The 18,016-nt window shown below is 45.3% G+C and overlaps 1 protein-coding gene across 1 annotated transcript in view; it reads right to left on the bottom strand.

The window, feature by feature from the left end:
• LOC144180065 (phospholipid-transporting ATPase ABCA3-like) overlaps nucleotides 1-18,016 on the bottom strand; it is a 164,945-nt gene that overhangs the window by 35,322 nt on the left and 111,607 nt on the right. The window contains exon 13 of the mRNA XM_077708473.1: nucleotides 17,183-17,244. Within this exon, the coding sequence (XP_077564599.1) occupies nucleotides 17,183-17,244 (62 nt within the window). The remainder of the gene's footprint in view (nucleotides 1-17,182; nucleotides 17,245-18,016) is intronic.

Below are 18,016 nucleotides of genomic sequence, written 5' to 3'. Positions count from 1 at the left end.
CAGCCTAACCGGCGTGGTTGAACCTATCTGGTTTAGATTCTGAAGTATCCGGGATGATGGTTACTTCCGGAGCAGGCAGCACTCCATAACTGCGTTGAGTGACTGTGTTCAATAACTGCGTTCAATGAGCGCGTCCATGACTGCGTTCTTTATAAATAGACAACTATCATTGATGACGTCATTAATCTAGGGGATGACTTGTCCGAATATTTAGAGTGGTGCAATAAATGATGAATTTAGATTAACGCATCAAAAACCAAACACACATCTTCAACTCTATTAGAAACTCCGTCCAAACAGTATTTTGTTGGCAACAGGAGACATAAAATAGTCTCCTCATTTATATATGCGGGTATATGTTTTACTTGCGATCTGAGCTAGACCACGCACATTGATTACATCACAAACAGGGCTCTCACAAATCTTGTATTTCTTAAACGCTGCATTTTTCAAGCTAACAGCTATACCAAACTCCCTGCGTACATTTCCTTAATAAGATCCACCAAAGAATATGCTTCTCTAATCTGGGAACCACACAAGACGACCTTTATTAACTCACTGGAAGACCTGCGGAAGAAAGCTGCAATTATTATCTGGTGTTCCAATTCTTCTGATATAAGCGTATCTGCTCTGAAACGTTCTCTTGATCTGCCCTATATGGATACCAGAAGGAAATTTTCTGGCTTGCCATTTCTTAATTTTCTTTACTACTCTGAGTCATCTTCCAGGTCATCCAAATTTAGGCCGGATCATCAAATTTCCTCTCAAACTGATCATCCGCACAAAGTAAGACCGATTTTTGCTAGAACCAAAAAATATCAGGAAGCCACCCTGGCTTTATCAATACAGGAATGGAAATTCCTCCCGGCAAGTATAGTTCATCTAACAGAATCATATTTCTTTAAGACCGTGTTGCACTCATTTATACCTAAAATATCGACCAGTAAGATAGGAACTGCTGTTTGAAAAAAAAAAGTGTTGTAAATTGTGCATTTTTTGCAGTTTCAATTGCCCAGCATAACCTTGTTTTTTGCACAAAGTTAAGAATGTTTTGATTTCATTGTATGTATGCTTTCCAATGCGCCTACGGATGATTTTGATGTTACGCGTTGCTTTTGTTTTGCACCTTATACGTAGCCCTGTGGCACTACTAATTTATTTGCGTTGATACATGCTCTCTTAAACAAAAAAGACACGAGGAAGAGCGATTAATATTTCACGCACTTTGTGTATCACTCCACGTTCCAGTGTGATATAGTGTTGTGTTGTGGCTCCCAGGGCAAGAAATAAATACCAAATAAATAAACAGACCGCATTCTTCAGACCGGCTATCGCTGCCTCTGCGGGAGGCCATCATCGAAGTTGTATACTATACCTTACACTGCACACCACCTAGTCTGTCAACTGCATTACGCTTAAATTATTATATATATTTTTTATACTTTCGTTTGCGACTGCTGTTTCGTCTCTATAGCCATAACGTTAGTAATCAAGGCTTCTTTAAACTTTCCATCGACGTCCGTGCAAACATTTCTTTGCATTGAGTTAACTGTACTTCACACTTTTTCTAAATCATCACTTCATTTCGTGCCACAGTTTGAGCTCGGTACAATATAAATTAAGGGAGAACTTTTGTAACCCCATTTCCGGACCACCTTGGCAGGTGTCGTAGCCATCTCCACCGGAATATATCTCCACACCATGGGTTAAGAACACTCCTACTTTCAAAAACAAAGTAGCTCTAGAGCCTAAGTTCTCGTTACCAGTTTTTGTTGCCGTACACGCCCCTTTACTGGGTCTTACGACGGACGAGGAGGTGGTGTGTCACATGCTACGAGTCTGCGAGGTCTTACAGCCTCCCAAACAAGCGAAGTTTATCATTTTTGTTTTACTCTAGCTAGCCGAACAACTCCAGCATGCGCCGTATCCACCGTGCTCTACAATCTTTCCCCGAAATTCAGTACTCTCTGTATGCCGACGACATTACTATCTGGATCAAACGCGGCAGTCCGGGATTCATTCAAGACACCCTTCAAGACGCCCTCAGAGCCGTTGATCAAGCAGCTCACAGTATCGGTCTAGCTTGCTCGGCTGAGAAAACTTCATTGCTGCTTGTGCACTCTCGTAATTGGAAACCACCTCAAGTTGTCCTTCATCACCATGACAACACCATCTACCCACAAAAAACTTTGAAAGTTCTTGGCCTTCACATGCAATCTGATGGAGGAGGAGGTTTGGCTGTGCAGCACATTCTCCGTCAAGCCGAACCCATTCTTAACATGATGCGCCGTGTCACTACACGCTCCAGGGGGCTCAAAGAACAGGACCTTCTTCAACTCCGTGATGCTCTTATCCTCTCCCGAATTCGCTATCAAGCGCCGTACGTCGTCCTAACGCGCACCTTGGAAGGGAAACTTGACGCCCTAATCCGCAAAGCGACAAAAATTTCTCTGGGTCTTCCTATTACCACTAGCACCACCCGACTTGCGGAACTTGGTGTTCTCCCGACGGTTACTGACATAATTGACATCCACCGCAGCCACCAACGTCAACGCCTCTCCGAAACTGCAACAGGCCTTCATATCTTACGCACATTAGGATACCCGTCCCGTCCTCCTCGACCTCAAACAACTCCCCTAGACAGCAAAATACTCCAACATATTACCGTAGCACCTATTCCCCGCCACATGGACAAGGAACGCAATCCCAAACGCCGTCTTATTCGTGCCGCATACTACGCCAAGAAAGTAAACCGTGATACCGACAGCCGCCACGTATTCACAGATGCGGCATTTGAAGATAACCTCGGTGCGGTCGCCTTCATCACTTCAGAGGGTACTCACTACTCCATCACTCGACGCTGCACCTCCCCAGAAGAAGCCGAACTTCTCGCTATCGCTTTTGCCGCTGCTGACAACACATCCCCCGTCCGCACGACCAACATCTACACGGATTCGAAGTCAGCATGCTACCACCTGGCTCAAGGTCTTGTGTTCCCCTCCTCACTGTCCCTCTTCAACAACGTTAAAGGGTCTTTTCACGTGCACTGGATCCCTGGTCACGCAGGCGTCGCAGGGAACGAACGCGCTCATCAGCTTGCCCGCGAAGCTCTCCTCCGGGCCCCTGTCGACGCTCGCGACACAAATCCTTGTCCTCCACCTCCGCTCCCCACCTTAGAAGACATTCTAAGCATACGCCGCACGTTCCCTCTTCTCCATTCCGGGCTTACCCGTCGCGAGCAAGTAGTCATTCGGCAGGCGCAAACATATACACTACACACACCCACTCGTCTCCATCTGTTCCAACGGACGCCAGACACCCCTGTCCCACTCTGTCCCCACTGCCTTATTCCCCCTACCCAGGACCACATTCTGTGGGAGTGCCCCTACAACCCTACCCAACCACACAATTACACCGGAGAGTGGCTGGCTGTTGCGGCGAGTCTCCAACAGCAACGGGAACTGGCGGCCCACATCATCAGGGCCCTCAGCGGCTGCCTGGACCGAGGCGGCTGATTCGCCCCACCATCCCATGAACAATAAAGTTTCTATCTATCTATCTATCCAGCAACCTTGTTCGCGATCGCAACTCAGACAATCACAGCGTCGCGTTTTCACAGACATTTTGCGCCGGCAAACCTCACTTTAATATGCCGACCAGAATATAGCACCACGGTTTTTCAATAACTCCCTTATCGTATATAATGCGTCATTCGACTGCCATGCAAATACCACAACGCAGGCGACGCACCGTGTATGGTATTGTAAATACGGCTTCCAGTGTGTCGTTGGTTACTAGCAAATTGTTGTAAAAGTATTTGTAATGTTCATTCCTTCTGATAACGTCCGTTACTTGATACGAATATAATCAACTCAATTTTCTTACGCCAAAACCCGACATAGCCGTTTGCAGGGCAGCAACAGCCAATAATACACGTGTGTTCACAACCATGCAACGAAAATGACTCGTCTAGCAGTCACCTCTGTTCCATTAGTTTGTCACAATTTTGTTCAACGGGAAAACATTTCCTGTAATATGTCCCTATTTTTTTGTTTAATTTAAGTAACCCGCAAGATACAGATGATTTTAGCTGCAGTTTTCACTGGTGCCGCTGTACTGGCATGCACGGATGGAAGAACTGAAGTTGCCATCTCGCTGCCTTGAGGTGTCTGCGGCATTTCGGCAGCGCATGGCTGCACACGTCCTGTTTTAAGGATGAAATAAATAGATAACATTAAACTTGCAACGTCAACACCGTTTGGGCTGCTGGCCGTATACTTCATCAACGCATGCTGTCAGCCATGTTTGAAAACAGCAAATTTCCAGCCAGTTGCACATTCATGATATTCGTGTTATATTACGCCAACACAGTGACAAATCACTACTACTATTCCTGGCAATTCTCCCTGTGACATCCAATTATCGTAACCGGCGTTACTTGTGCATTGTTAGGCCTGAGGTGTCGCTTCCGCTCAATCTTCCTGTTCCAGACACCACGTGTCGGAATGGTATAAATCAGTTTATCATCGATCAGCTTTCCTGCTTTATCAGCGTTCCTGAGGTAGCGTTCTTATAAAACATGTCTCTTGCGTGACTGCTTGAGGTTTGGGTCATACTCAGTGACCGCATTTAGTATTGCTTTTTCTTCCCGTTTTGGCCACCGACGATTTAGGCAACCGGTCGTCATCAGCACATCGAAAATAAAGATTTTAGTCTAGTGAGGATACCATTGAAACGATGACTGGCTTCTTTCAGTCATAAGTAGGCACACAAATAGGTCAAACTTATCCAGATTACGTGGTTCAAAATACTAGCGCTGTTAGAATATCACACAGCGACAATGATCAATTGAGAAATACCCGTGGCTATAACCTCACCAACCAATAACAGTACTATGACATTGCGTCTACACGCTAATTCCGCACTTATCTTCAAGGCATATGGCGTCAACGTTAGCCATAAAAATACCCGCAACATGAAAATAGCATTTTTCAGGATAGTAAGTACCTTCACACGCAACCAAAATATTACTAATGTTTAGGTAGCTGCGACTTCATCATTCAGTTTCTATTCGATTCTGTTTGAACCATGTAAAATCATGTTATAAATGCTCGAAAGACATCTTCATCCCTTGAAGGGTGTTCAGCACCTCTCCTTCTTTCACGAACAAAATTCCCCCATTGCCGCACCTTGACGTGCGGCTGTTTCGATCGCGTGCCTGCATTTTTACTGCGTTTTACATCAGATGAGGGCGGTCGCGTGCTCATCTGATGTAAAACGCAGTAATAACTCCATCCTCAACACGCCAATTCGTTTAGCTGAACCAGTCACTCTGGCTTACCTTTCCCAATCGTAATGGAGAGGAACTCAAGTTTGATCTTTTGCCATTTTTAGTCCGCCAAATTCAATAAAACCTGACATCACGTGGGATCAAACTTCTGCAGAAAGGCTCCGCGCACAACCCCACATCCTTTTACATCAGATGGAAACAATGGCGTCAGCGCGTCCTTTCTCGCTAGGGAAACCACAATTAATAGATGTAATCACCTTTATTTCTTTACAAAATAGGGCATTCCTTTCATACAGCCCCGCATCCTTTTACAGTAAGGTGAACTTTGTCCTCAGCCCCACTCGTCGTTAGTGTTCAGTCGCAAACCTCTGTTTAGAAATGTAATCAACTCCATTTCTTTAAGTAGTGCGGCAAGGTAGTCCTTGCTCTCGGCCCCGCACTCTTTTACATAAGATGAGGACTGTGTCCTCAGCGTCGTTCATCGGTACAGTTAAATCGCAAACCACTTTTGAACAAATGTAGTCAACTCCATTGCTGCAAGCATTGTGCTAAAATACTCCTTACACACGACCCCGCATGCTTTTATATGAGCTGGAACTTGAGCATCAGCGTCGTACTTCGTGTACTTCGCTAGAGTTCAGCGACCAACCTCCGTTTAAGAGATGCAATCAACTTCCTCTCTTTAAGGAATGTGGCAAAGCATTCGTTTCACAGGTTCAACAACCGATCATAGACGTGTTAGCCGAACCATGCAAAAAAACTGAATACGGGACACGCCCACATTTAGTTCAATTTTAATAGTTTATCGAATTCGTACTGGGCGTGAAAAAGACATCAGTGACATTTCAATACTTTTCGTGCAGTGCAAGGAAAGTGCAAAGTACGGATGATGTAACCTGCAGTTTTAGCGGGCGCCACCGTACCGGCCTGCGTAGACGGGGCAACTGAAGGCGCGGTTTCTTTCGCTGGTGCTTGTGCCGTGCTTGGCTGCATTAATTTTTGTGTAAGTAAGCGCAAAATGAACAAGGATGAACGAAGTGAACGGGACACGGCGCTTCGTTCGTCCTTGTTCATTTTGCGCTTACTTACAGGATGAATGACCAACTCGCCCAAGAAACCACTCTGATGCATTAATTTTGTTTTGGATGCAAAATATGTGTAACAAGTAAACCACTGCCGCACTTTAGAGCACCAAATTTCAAGGCAATTTTAATGGCGGGATAGTCACGTGAGAAGGCGTCAACAGTGAGACAAATAAAGTTCTAACATTGAAGTCCACCCTCGACACACGAAGTATCAAGTTCGGTCTTCATTATTTATCCCTCCATAACACTGGGGAAGAATTCGGGACGAACGTATGCACAGATGCGAAAAAAAGGCTGTTATTTCTTTACGCAACAGAAACAATGTCGTTTTTTGAGCTGTAATAAGAACAGCAGGGTGTCACATTAATTCGCCAATACGCGATTACGAGTCCCCAGCACAACAGAGAAGCTTCCAAGCCGCATCCAATAAAAATTACGTATGGTTAGCAGACATTTTTTCAACTGAAACTTTTATCGCCAAGATTCGATACGATTCGATGGTGGTTTATTTATCACAAAAAAAAACAACATACAAAGGGTATATACAGAAGGAGGTCCCGAAATCAATGACTGCAGGGGGACCTCAAGGGTCAATGACTGCAGGGGAAGAAGGCAGGCTATTCGTAGAAAGATCTGCAAAATCATCCGGTTGAGTAGAAAAGAGACTAAAATGGCGTCATTAGGACACATGTGGATTTGGCCAAGACGGCAGGAACATGTAATAAACACCCGGTGCCTGATTCGGGCCGGACAAAGCAAAGCTTCCTCATGCCCTTCATAGACAATAGACCGGGCACTCAACACTGCGGGATATCTGTACGCCTTAAAACATATTGTAGCACCACTTGGCGCACGTGCATGGCATATAAACAAGTACGCAAGCACGCAGTGATTGGCCCTGAATTAGCAAAATCAACGCGGTAGGTATAATCAATGTGCTGTTGTTTTTCTTCCGTGTTCACTTTTTCCGAGCTCTGAAAGCAGAGACGTTCATTTTGGGCGTTCATTCAACTGTTGGACTTTGTCAGAGTGACGTTAAAATTATTTTTTTTTCAGATTTTTTGTTCTGACGACCCTTTTTGGTTACCACACTTCCGATAAGCGAAATTGGTTCTGTGACACGCAGTTGCTGGTCACGCAGCAGTCTTAAGAGCCGTCAAAAGTTCACCTCACAAAAACCGATGCGCCTCTTGAAACACCAGGGGAGATCCAAAATGGGTGCCTCCTTCGATTTAAAGCGCACAAACGTTTAACCACGCATGCTTCTTGAGTGCTTCAGTGTTACTGAATAATGGTGATAATGAACAGGTCGGAATTCAGGAAAATCGGGTAAATCGGGGAACTCAGCTGTTCCCGCGGTGTCCAACAGCGGAAAAAGTGCAGTTAAGGTTATAGACAGCAATATTAACACCGATACTGCTGAAGCTGATGGCAGGACTCATGCTTCCAGATGTAGGAGGCGCGATACAGCTCACTGTAAACGCAAACTAGCCGGAAATGGAGTTTTAATCAAGTAATCTGCTCTGAAAAGTACTTATAGCAAAAAATGTACTCCCTAGGCATGGTCTAAAAAAGTGGACGAACTTCTATGGTAGTACCGTTGCCCATCCGTGTAGCAAAAGGGAGGATTTAGAACGACTTAACACCATTTGTGAGATGGCGTTCGGTTCCTTGTATATTACCACGTCCAAAATAAACTCCCCATCTGGGATTATCATCTCAAGCGGCCGGTCGCCATTTTAGTCTTCTGTTGTTTCCGTGTATCAACCGTGGCCTAATGCTAATTAGAAGGAGTAAGCAGGACGCTACGGTTGCATGCAGCTACAAACCCCATGCCGTACGTATACCCGTACAGATGCTTCAGCCAGTGCGATCATAGGCAGGCAGCGCGGCCGTGTTGTTTCAATCTGTTTATTTTGGAGATAGGTGTTATCAAACTCTGCTGATAACAAAGAGACAGTTCTCGCCGTTGCAAACAATTGCAATGCTCATCTGCTTCGCTTGCTTGCGCATATATAGACGATTGAAATTCTCGTGCCAGCGCGCCAACGCACCCGACTGCAGCGACTCAACTTGCCCTGGCGGCACGACTTGCTGCCCGGATGTAAACAACCTCCGTGCTATCAACGCAGCGCTGCCGGTGACTCGGTGCGGCCGGAGCTTCAAGCCTCGCCTTGGGCCATCGTTTTTTAAATGCAGAGCATTTTAGTAACTCACGATGTCACCCGCGTTGGCGTCCGTAGTCCGCATCACTACGTAGTCCGCACCCTACACTATATAAAGAAATAATACCTTCGGGCGCCAGGTTTCGATCCCACGACTCTGCGGGCGGAACTCCGCAAGGTACACGGCACTTCACCGACTGCTCCACGGAGCCGACACAGAATGGGAGGTCACGCACGCGCCTTATATCCTTGACTCATTCAACCGTCGGCCACAGGTGCGCCCTCTCCCCCGCGTCCTCCTCGCCTTCTCTCCGCTCGCAACACCCTCTCTCGCCGCGTTCGGTTCGCGTTCATGTGGTGGCGCGATTTCGGCGCTATAACACTCTCTCGCGAAGGGCATTGGATTGGATTGGATTGGATTGGATTGGATTGGATTGGCTTGGCTTGGCTTGGCTTGGATTGGATTTGGATTGGGTTGGATTAGAGTGGATTGTGTTGGATTGTGTTGCGTCATAGCCGCGCCACGTTGCGTCGTAGCCTCTCCACGTTGCGTAATAGCCGCGGCAGGGGGTTCACGGCACGTTTCACGTTTCACCTTCGACTTCATCGACAATGTCTACGCTGGAAGACAACAATTACAACAACAACAACCAATACGTAATCCATAAGACTTGCAGGCACGCCCCCCGCGGAAATGCTCTGCATTTGATCGTGCCCCTCGCGAGGGGGATGTTTTTGATGGACAACGGTGCAATATTCGATCTGCAGACCAAGTCAATAATTTTTTCTTATTTGAGTACTAGTAGTGCCATTTGGTGGAAAGATTTTTATGTGCCCCTGTCACACGAGGAACGGCCGCTAACAGCATTTGGATACGGCGACAGCTGTGGACAGCTCGCTGGTAAGTGATCTGTTATCAGTCGATGCGTTTGTCAAACGTTTGGATAGGGTCAACTGCGAAGTACCCGTGCCGCGCACAGCACGTACACGCACGGGCAAAAAAAAAGCGCACACTCGTTTTATTGTACTTGTTTGTGGCTTTTGGAGTACGCATTCGCATTCTTTTGTAGGCCGGTTTGTAACAGGGCATTCGAGATGAAATCGTTTGTCGCGCGCGGCGTCGTTTCAAAGCAACGTGACCGTTACTCAGGTAGCCGAATCGCCTACGACAGCGGTGCATCGTCGGGCCCGGTCGGTGCATATTGTGGGACTCTGTCTCTCATATGCATCTAACTGCTCGTGTTCTTTTTAGTTAACTGCTCTACTTTGTAATATCTATTTGTTAACGCTCCTGATGGCTTGCCTGTCCAAATATAAGTCTTTGTGTTGTTTTCGTTCAAGGCTCTGACTCATTCTTAGCGCTCTGGTCGGCGAAGCCGTAGATCAGACGGCCACCCCCTTCGAAAACTGTGCCCTGTAGATTCGGTGGGGTTGTTTACTCGCTTGAGTCGACTCTTCACATCTAACAGCGTACCCTATTAGGGAAACGGTGACATGCGTAAAAGATGCTATGAGCCTATCGAACGATTAAATGCATATAGTGTGGACCACGACAGCGACGTGGTTCGAAACCGAAATGTTTTTATTCCCTTTCGGATGATAATGAGGGGTCTGTATACAATCGGGGCCCGTCAGTCGCCAGCTAAGGCCACGGAATTAAAAACACAAATTCATGCCTTAATGGACGAGAACCGAGTTTGCCGTAGCATGACGCAAGTCTGCCGGGCATAAAAAAGGATATAATTTTTTAGAAGAACAATACACACACTCTTCTTTTGTTGTAATAACTTTGTCATAATCAATAGTAAGACCATACACAAAAATTACTCGATTCATCTGAAACTCGATTTTGACACGGAGCTTGCAGCTCCAAAAAGTGCATAGTGGTTTTGCGTGACGGAAACTTCTACAATCACGGTAAATTAACTAAGGCAGGTGTGTGTGGCATGCAGCGTTGGTAAGTTTGAGAATAGCGTTTCCATTTCAGCTGCTTTTGTTTTTGTTGCCATGCAATCACAAGTAATTCGGTGCCATGAACGACGTTTACATTACCTAACAAGGCTGTAGTAACGGTTGCGGCTACAAATGACCTTATGCACCAATCATGCTTGTTAGCTCGGTGATACAGAATATTAAGGTGTCAGAATACGGATGACTGAGTCGCGTAGTTTATCACTACTGTAAAAAAAGTGTTTTCTGACCCAGTGAAGGACTGTCCTGTATGACTAGCTGTGGTATGACAGATAACCATACTTGATGAGACAAGCCGTAACAAATTAGCTTTGGATGTAACACCAGGAGAGAAATAGGTGAAGGTATCTGCAAGTATAACTGAAACAGTGGGTGCCTGTCCGGCATGAATTTATTATTTGCTGACACGATTTTCTTCTGCAGATCCTGATTCATGATCGAGTTGAATGACTTCATAGATCTTAAGGCAGGATAGGCTGTGCTGTACAAGGCAAGGCTGCATTCGGAAACCAAGTTGGCCTCTCCAGCGGAAGTGAGTATTGCCATGGCTTGCAACAGCCGTCCAGCTCGCAAAAGCTGCACTTTTTCTATGAAAGTGAGCCACCATGGTAGGGGAGCGGCAGTGTAAGGGTTTGCATCTTTAACTGTGTGCCCACTCACTTGAATAGATGCAAGCTGGCATCTTAAAGCAAGAAACAGCAGTTAACAAAATCATGCAATACCAAACTGTTTATAAGTCAAAAACAAATCTAATCTATCAACCTACAGAGACTTGCATTTTATCTTCACTGTCATTTAAAGTTGTGCTCGAGTATATTGTGCGGAAGTAATATCTTTTTTATTGCTGCAAAAGCCACGACGGTTAATGTACTGGCACTTGGTTTTATGAAGCCTTTGTATTCCTAATTTAGGTACTGGAATTCGCAGAGAACCTGGCCTTACAATTTTATTACTGGACCGAATTATTAAAGGGACACTGAAGTGATATGTAAACATTGCGGGATTACTAGCGCAAATTGTAGTCCGGAGTCACCAGGCCACGTTTCGACCACTCTAGGCGCGTTTACGCGATTTTATTTAGTAGAAAAACTAATTCGAAAATGCTGTCCTCCTCTCTTTACGCTCGCCCATTTTCTGTGGCGTTTTCGTGTGACGTCAGGAGGGGATGAGCTGGCAATTGGCTGCGCCACGGCTGGGCTACTGCACGGCTCCCCGGCCGACAGAGTCAGTCGGCCCAGCGTTTCGTCCGCCGGCCGCCGGCGGGTCGTCGCAATCAAGGAGGTTAAAAAAAAATTGCTTGGTCGCAATTCGTTCGCTTAGTTGAAACGAAGCCAGGACACGTTTGTGAATGGAAGAATGTGCCTTTCTTTACTTGGTTTGTTTGTACACTGTATCTAGCTGCAAGTCAAGGTCGCTTCACACAAGCGCGGCACATACGCACATGCGACGCTTCGCTGACTGGTACGCCAGTAGGAAAATAAAAGGCCTCTTGAAGGCGGGAGAAGAGTCAGCGAAGTCAATACAGGTACTAAGGAAATAAAATCAACTGATATTTTTACCGTACAGCGTAAAACTAGGGCGCGGGAAGCACTTTTTCGCGCTGGGCGAACAAGCACAGCGGTCAGCAGCACGACTACGCATCTGCGAACGCTTTTCCGTCTACGAAATGCAATTGCTAGACGTGAGCTACTGTGGAAACTCGGACGACGCTTACTGCACGATCGCAGTACAACAAATAGTCACCTAAGCTGCTTGAAATGCCAAAACTAAATAAAAGTGTAGACCGGTTGTACAATATATACCATATATTAACTAGGCCTCCGCATCCCGCTCCGTGGCTCAGTTGTCTGGGGCGCTAGGTATGTCACCGCAAATGTTTGCAAGTCACGAGTTCGAATCCCCGCGGGTACGTGCTTTTTTTTTTTTGTAAGTTAACTTTTTTGTTTTCCGCCGATGTTTTCTATATTGAGTTCACCTTTTCTTGGGCCGCAACGTTCATGGCTACGCGAACTAGTTCACAAAACGCGCGCAGGCTGGCACTGGAGCGCTAGCGAGTTCTCGTTGGCGTGGTGTTGCCATAAGCACCGACTGCTTGCAGGCAGTCGGCACAGGCCAGAATGAAGAGACCCTTGGCCTGGTGCGAACACGCTTTTTACGATACAGGCATGAGGGAGGCAAGCTCCAAATATGGGGGAAAAGCGCTTGACATTTGGGCGTCTGCGGGTACGCGGAGGGCGTTCATGTACTGCGTAGGTCTCGGCTAGTGAATGCTACGACTACAAGCCGTCCTGGGAGGTTTATCTTGTGCATTTTACAGCCGACAACATGGCAGAAGCGCGGTACGATGATTACTGAGATATTGAGAATGCCCATCCAACAACGCCATTGGTTATGTTTTACAGAACCAAAACCGAAACCGAAACCGAAACTTGTGTGATTGCTAACCTTGGGCATCGTCCAATCACGGCGCCCCTCCTCCCAACGTCACAGCCTTAGTTGGTGCGGCCGCCAAAAACTGCGCATGGTAGTTTTTCTTCTTTCGCGCTTTGTAAAATAATTACCGATTTGTCAACCGGATAAACGATGAAAAGTGTGCTAATTTGAGCCAGTCTACGCAGTGCAAGCAAAAACGGGAGCTTGACAAATTCACTTCAGTGTCCCTTTAAGTTCATTTAACCATAGTGTATGCTTTGAATATTACGTGTGGGGCATTTTTTTTTTCTTTTTTGCTTTTTCAGGCAGATGTTCCTCTGACTACCTGCCTGCATTCCGTGAACGGGGAAGTTAGCCTCCACATCGATGGCCAGCGTGCCTTGACTGCATCATCTTTACTGGGAGGACGGTGTAGTCTGTTTGCATCGTTCTGGGTTTTGAACATTCAATATCCCAAGAAGGCACACAGAGCTCTAACGTTTGTGGAACATGCCTTTTTGGACCTTGCCAGCACCAAACCACGTGTGAAGAATTTAAAACTAATTAACTTTTATCGCATCAATATCGCTGACTAATATTGGTTTTCAATCCTGTAATCATTGGATAGTAGTCAAAAATAATTCCGTATTATACTTCTGACTTTTTCTTTTTTTCTTTTTCTACTGCAAAGGGGATATTTGATGGGCCGTTCTGTATGCTGATAATACAGCTATCTTTCAGTGAAGCAATAATATTAACAAACTAATTTAACTTGAAACAATTATCTAAATAATTTTGGCAACTGGTGCCAAATGAATCAACTAAAAATTATCCGAAAAACACGAATTACGTGGATTTTCTTCTCACTCTAAAGACGCTGTCGCGATACCACCCATTCTGTTCTATATCCTTGCAATTAACCCTTCAGACTTGGTCACTTTTCGTGGCGCATTTGTGTCTTTATCAAAACGCACTGGTATTTTTTGCAGTATATTTCTCGTTCTCTACATATTACTCATTTATCCATAGCCATTTCATTGCTGTCTGTCTCCTACATTATTTATCTGTTGTGCCTTTGCCACCTACAAAATGCTTGTTACCTTTCAATATGAAATCGTTGCACAGCTCTCGCTCATTTCACCACAAATTGAAAAATTGTTTTCTTGTTTTAAACCACTGCCACCATTTTTTCTTCACTTTGTGTACTTATTACTGATGCGTACTGATAACTTGTGATAAATACTGACGCGTTCTCGATCCTCTACTATTATATAATTATTTCACGTACCATGCGGTTGTGTTTGTGCCTATCTGTTTTTCAAGTATTTCCAGTTCTTGTATTATTATTGTTTCTACAATTTGTTCAACTAGCACACAGCTCTCACGCATTTCACCACCTACTGAATTTTTTTTGTTGTTGTAAACCACTGCAACCATTTTTTTTCACTGTGTACTGAGCGCTGATGCGTACTGATAAGTTCTGATAAGTACTGGCGCGTTCTCGATCGGCTAGTATTCTATAATGATTTCACTTACCATGCGGTTGTGTTTGTGGCTATCTTTGTTTTTCGCGTATTTCCAGTTCTTGTAGTAATATTGTTTCTACGGTTTGTTCAACTAGCATCGTATTGCTGTCTTCAATTCCTAACTGGCGTGTTATTTAGCAATGTACCATTTGTGATTTCCAATATGAGGTCGCCATAAGTATTTATTTCGGAACCTCCTTGTGTACACCATGTACCATGTAAACTTGTCTGCGAAAGTTCGTTTGAAATAAACCTGAAATCAACAAAAACCCTGTGAAATCAGTACTCCCGCAGGGAACTAGAAATTCTCCCTTATAGCCTTGAAAACTCCTTTCGGATGGCCTACAAAAGTCCCCAAGCTTTCGTCAAACTCCATTCAAAAGAAGTAAATGCTTCCCTTGAACCTCCTAAAAACGCCCCTAAACTAACATATGTACTTCCAAAGGGAGCTATAATAGGCTCCTATTCAACCGCCTAAAAATTCCATAAACATCACTTCAAAACGCCATTCAGGAAGTAAAGAATACTCCCTTTTGACTTCCTTAAATTCTCCCGAACATTTCTTAACACTCCCTAAATACCTCCTTTCTATAACCTAAAAACGCCCTGTTTTGAGGAGGTAAACAAAACCTCCCTGTTCCATGTAGTAAAAAAACTCCTACAAGGAGGACCACTAGAGGACAGGCGAAAAAGAACCTCCAGGGAGTATATGGGAGGAAAAAAAGTTTAGAGTGCTGGTACAAGAACGACTTTGGAAACGCGCCTCTGTCGCTTGTTGCTACAAGTGGGGCAGTTTTGACAGTGCAAAGATATGAATTCGTTCCAAGATAAAAGAAGCGAAAAGTCCTAGAAGCAATAACGCTAAACAATTTAGTATCCCACAGGCCAGAACACAAAGAAAAAACCGTTACCACAAACGGAGTTCAAAAACTTTGAGAAAACACTCATCCAGCTCGCGAAGACATCGGGCAGACGTATTTTCGCACTCACTACGACCTACACCATGCATTAGTATTCAGCGCTTTCTACAACCTTTGTCTAGTACCCGGGTTAAAGACCCAGAGCGCATTTAGAGCACACGAACCTTATACTAACCTGTATGTGTCCATACTCATTGTTCTGACGATATAATCAACTGAATACTAATGAGCAATGTAGGTTGTAGTGAGTGCGATAATACAGTGTACATAGCTTAATGACCGAGTATTCTGTGCTTTGGGGGGCTAACTGCTACAGCACGTAGAAAACGTTACCTAGTCCTTGGGCATAGCCACGCAAAAAAATTGGCCTACTCTCCAAGCGTAACAACGCACAAACTTAGCCCAACTAAGAATAAGCTAAGTGGGACCGCCAACTTCATTGGATGCGCAGTCTTTCCGCCCCTAGCGCAAATATGCCCTTTTTTTTCTGTTTACGGCTTAGCATTGCAGGCGCTCAATGTAGCGTCAACGTGGGAAAACGAGAAAACGGGTGCAACCGCCACCGCCCCTTAACGGAGCCATTTAGAGAAAACACAAGTTTGACTCATTCAAAGATTGCCTCGTTAGAATCATACTGACACCACATTTAACGTACACTTCCTTCAAATAAGCTACCTAATCATGAAAAAAGGAAATGACCATGCGATCCACCAGCTCATTTCCGGCAAGGGAACCTATGATGTCATACCAGACAGCTCTGCGATTGGCGGAGGGCGGTAAAAGCAAACGCTAATTAGGCAGAGTTGATAAACTTGCCGAACGAGCTATTTGTGCCTATATTTAGGGCATATTCTTTTTAAAGCCCTAGGAATAGTGGGACAAACAGTGGAAGTTACGAAAGCCCACGTAAACATAGAAGTACCGATGCGTACTGCTGTTGGTACTGCGCGCACTATACTTGGTTTAGCTTCACAGGTGTGCGGAGCTTTGGGGTTGTTGCAGACGGCACTGGCCGATTGACGCAAGCGACGATGTCTTACGTGACCGTAGTTGTCGATCAAGCAGCATGTTTCACGAAACGACTGTCTCTATGAACAAAACAAGCCGGGTACAAATACATTCACAAACAAACCAAAGGAAGAAAACGGCTTCACACGTTGTGGTGACGCCATCTCGGTTAACTAATGGTAAACACGGTCCGGTGATGTCGTTGCTGAAGACAAAAAACGCACGTTTGAGCAGGAAATCAAAATTTTAACTTTAAATTTATAATTTCTCAGTTAATAATAGATCGTTTGGATTTGGACTAGCGATGGGGGCACTATAAAACACCAAATATTTTGAGTACCACAAACTTGTACTTTGTCATCATGGCTCCTTTAAGCAGATTATTTTGATAAGCATCTTAGGAAAGAGAATTTGCGTGAAACTTCCGAAAAATGCCATTGCGAAATAAAAATCGTAATACAAAACCATACACTCGATTTTCCTTCCCCGCCTCTGGAATCACAATTACGCCTCGGGTTAGCATGGTCCTCTCATAGATGCGGGACAATTGCCGAAACGCGATCAAGCAGTGCGTAGCTGAAGGCGTCATGAATTTTCACTTCAACTTTACGCAACACAAACATCTCTGCATTTTCAATCGATGCTTGTGCTGCCGTATAATTGTAACTTGAAGCTAGTTTGTTGGTTTCTATAGGTCTATATAAACTGTGTCTAGCGGGTGAGTTGCATGATTTGAACCGTGTGGCCAAGTGCGTCAGTTCCGAGACAGAACTTTTGCATTGACGTACAAAACCACTCAACGTACCTGATTCCGATTCCTCTTTCTCGGTAGCAGTTTTCATCTGTGGAACCCATTCGGTGTGTATACTATAATAGATCGATGAGGAAGAAACAGACCACATAGAAACATAAGCATATGAAGTTGAACACCCAGAAACTTAGATTCAGAAATAGAAATGGCCAGTGACCAGCTGCGGCAGTCAGCGAGTGAGCCAAAATGGCGGCGCCACCCTGTACGGCGGACGCGCCGGAATCGAGCCACCCTACAGCTCATCCAAGCTCTGTGACACGGTTACCCAGGCGGGGCTGAGGGAAGTTACTTGTTGCTGGGCAGTTTTGAATCGTGAGCGTTGGAACCTCGCCCACTTTTGAATCGATGGTCGCAACAATACAACCATACGATAAGCACAATTGGAGGCCCTTTAAACGTCAGAACCTTTACGTGCACAGGGCGCATCACAATCTAGCTTCATCTGAAACTGGCGCTATTTTAAGGCGCTTCGCTTATCTAGCGACTGCCTGTTCGTTGATTGAGTGTTTTCGCCACACCCACCCAATACTGGCCACCCGGCCTGCCCGCTGGATTGGGCACCAGCGGTGACTCATAGGCCTCCTGCGCTGCCCAGGGGGCGCTGCGCAATTGGCTTCCGGGCAGTACTTCCATTGTAGTACAAAGCTGCGCGAGTCCAATAGCATCGAGTGTTGACAGAAGCAAAAGAACCTCGATGTTCTCTATTGTTTTGCGACATGGTCACCAGCCCATCAACGACGAGTCTGGTCTCTTCCGGCTCTTCTGTACACAAGGAAAAAGGGAGAAAATTTGGTGTTGGTTTGCGTAGTGGTATTGTACAAGAAAGTA

Source organism: Haemaphysalis longicornis, unplaced genomic scaffold (assembly GCF_048455015.1).
Source record: "Haemaphysalis longicornis isolate Haplotype H1 unplaced genomic scaffold, Haemaphysalis longicornis Haplotype H1 scaffold_4, whole genome shotgun sequence".
In the NCBI taxonomy this organism is placed as follows: Eukaryota; Metazoa; Arthropoda; class Arachnida; order Ixodida; family Ixodidae; genus Haemaphysalis; species Haemaphysalis longicornis.
The sequence above is the reverse complement of the archived record's forward strand: the minus strand, read 5'-3'. Positions and strand labels throughout refer to the sequence as shown.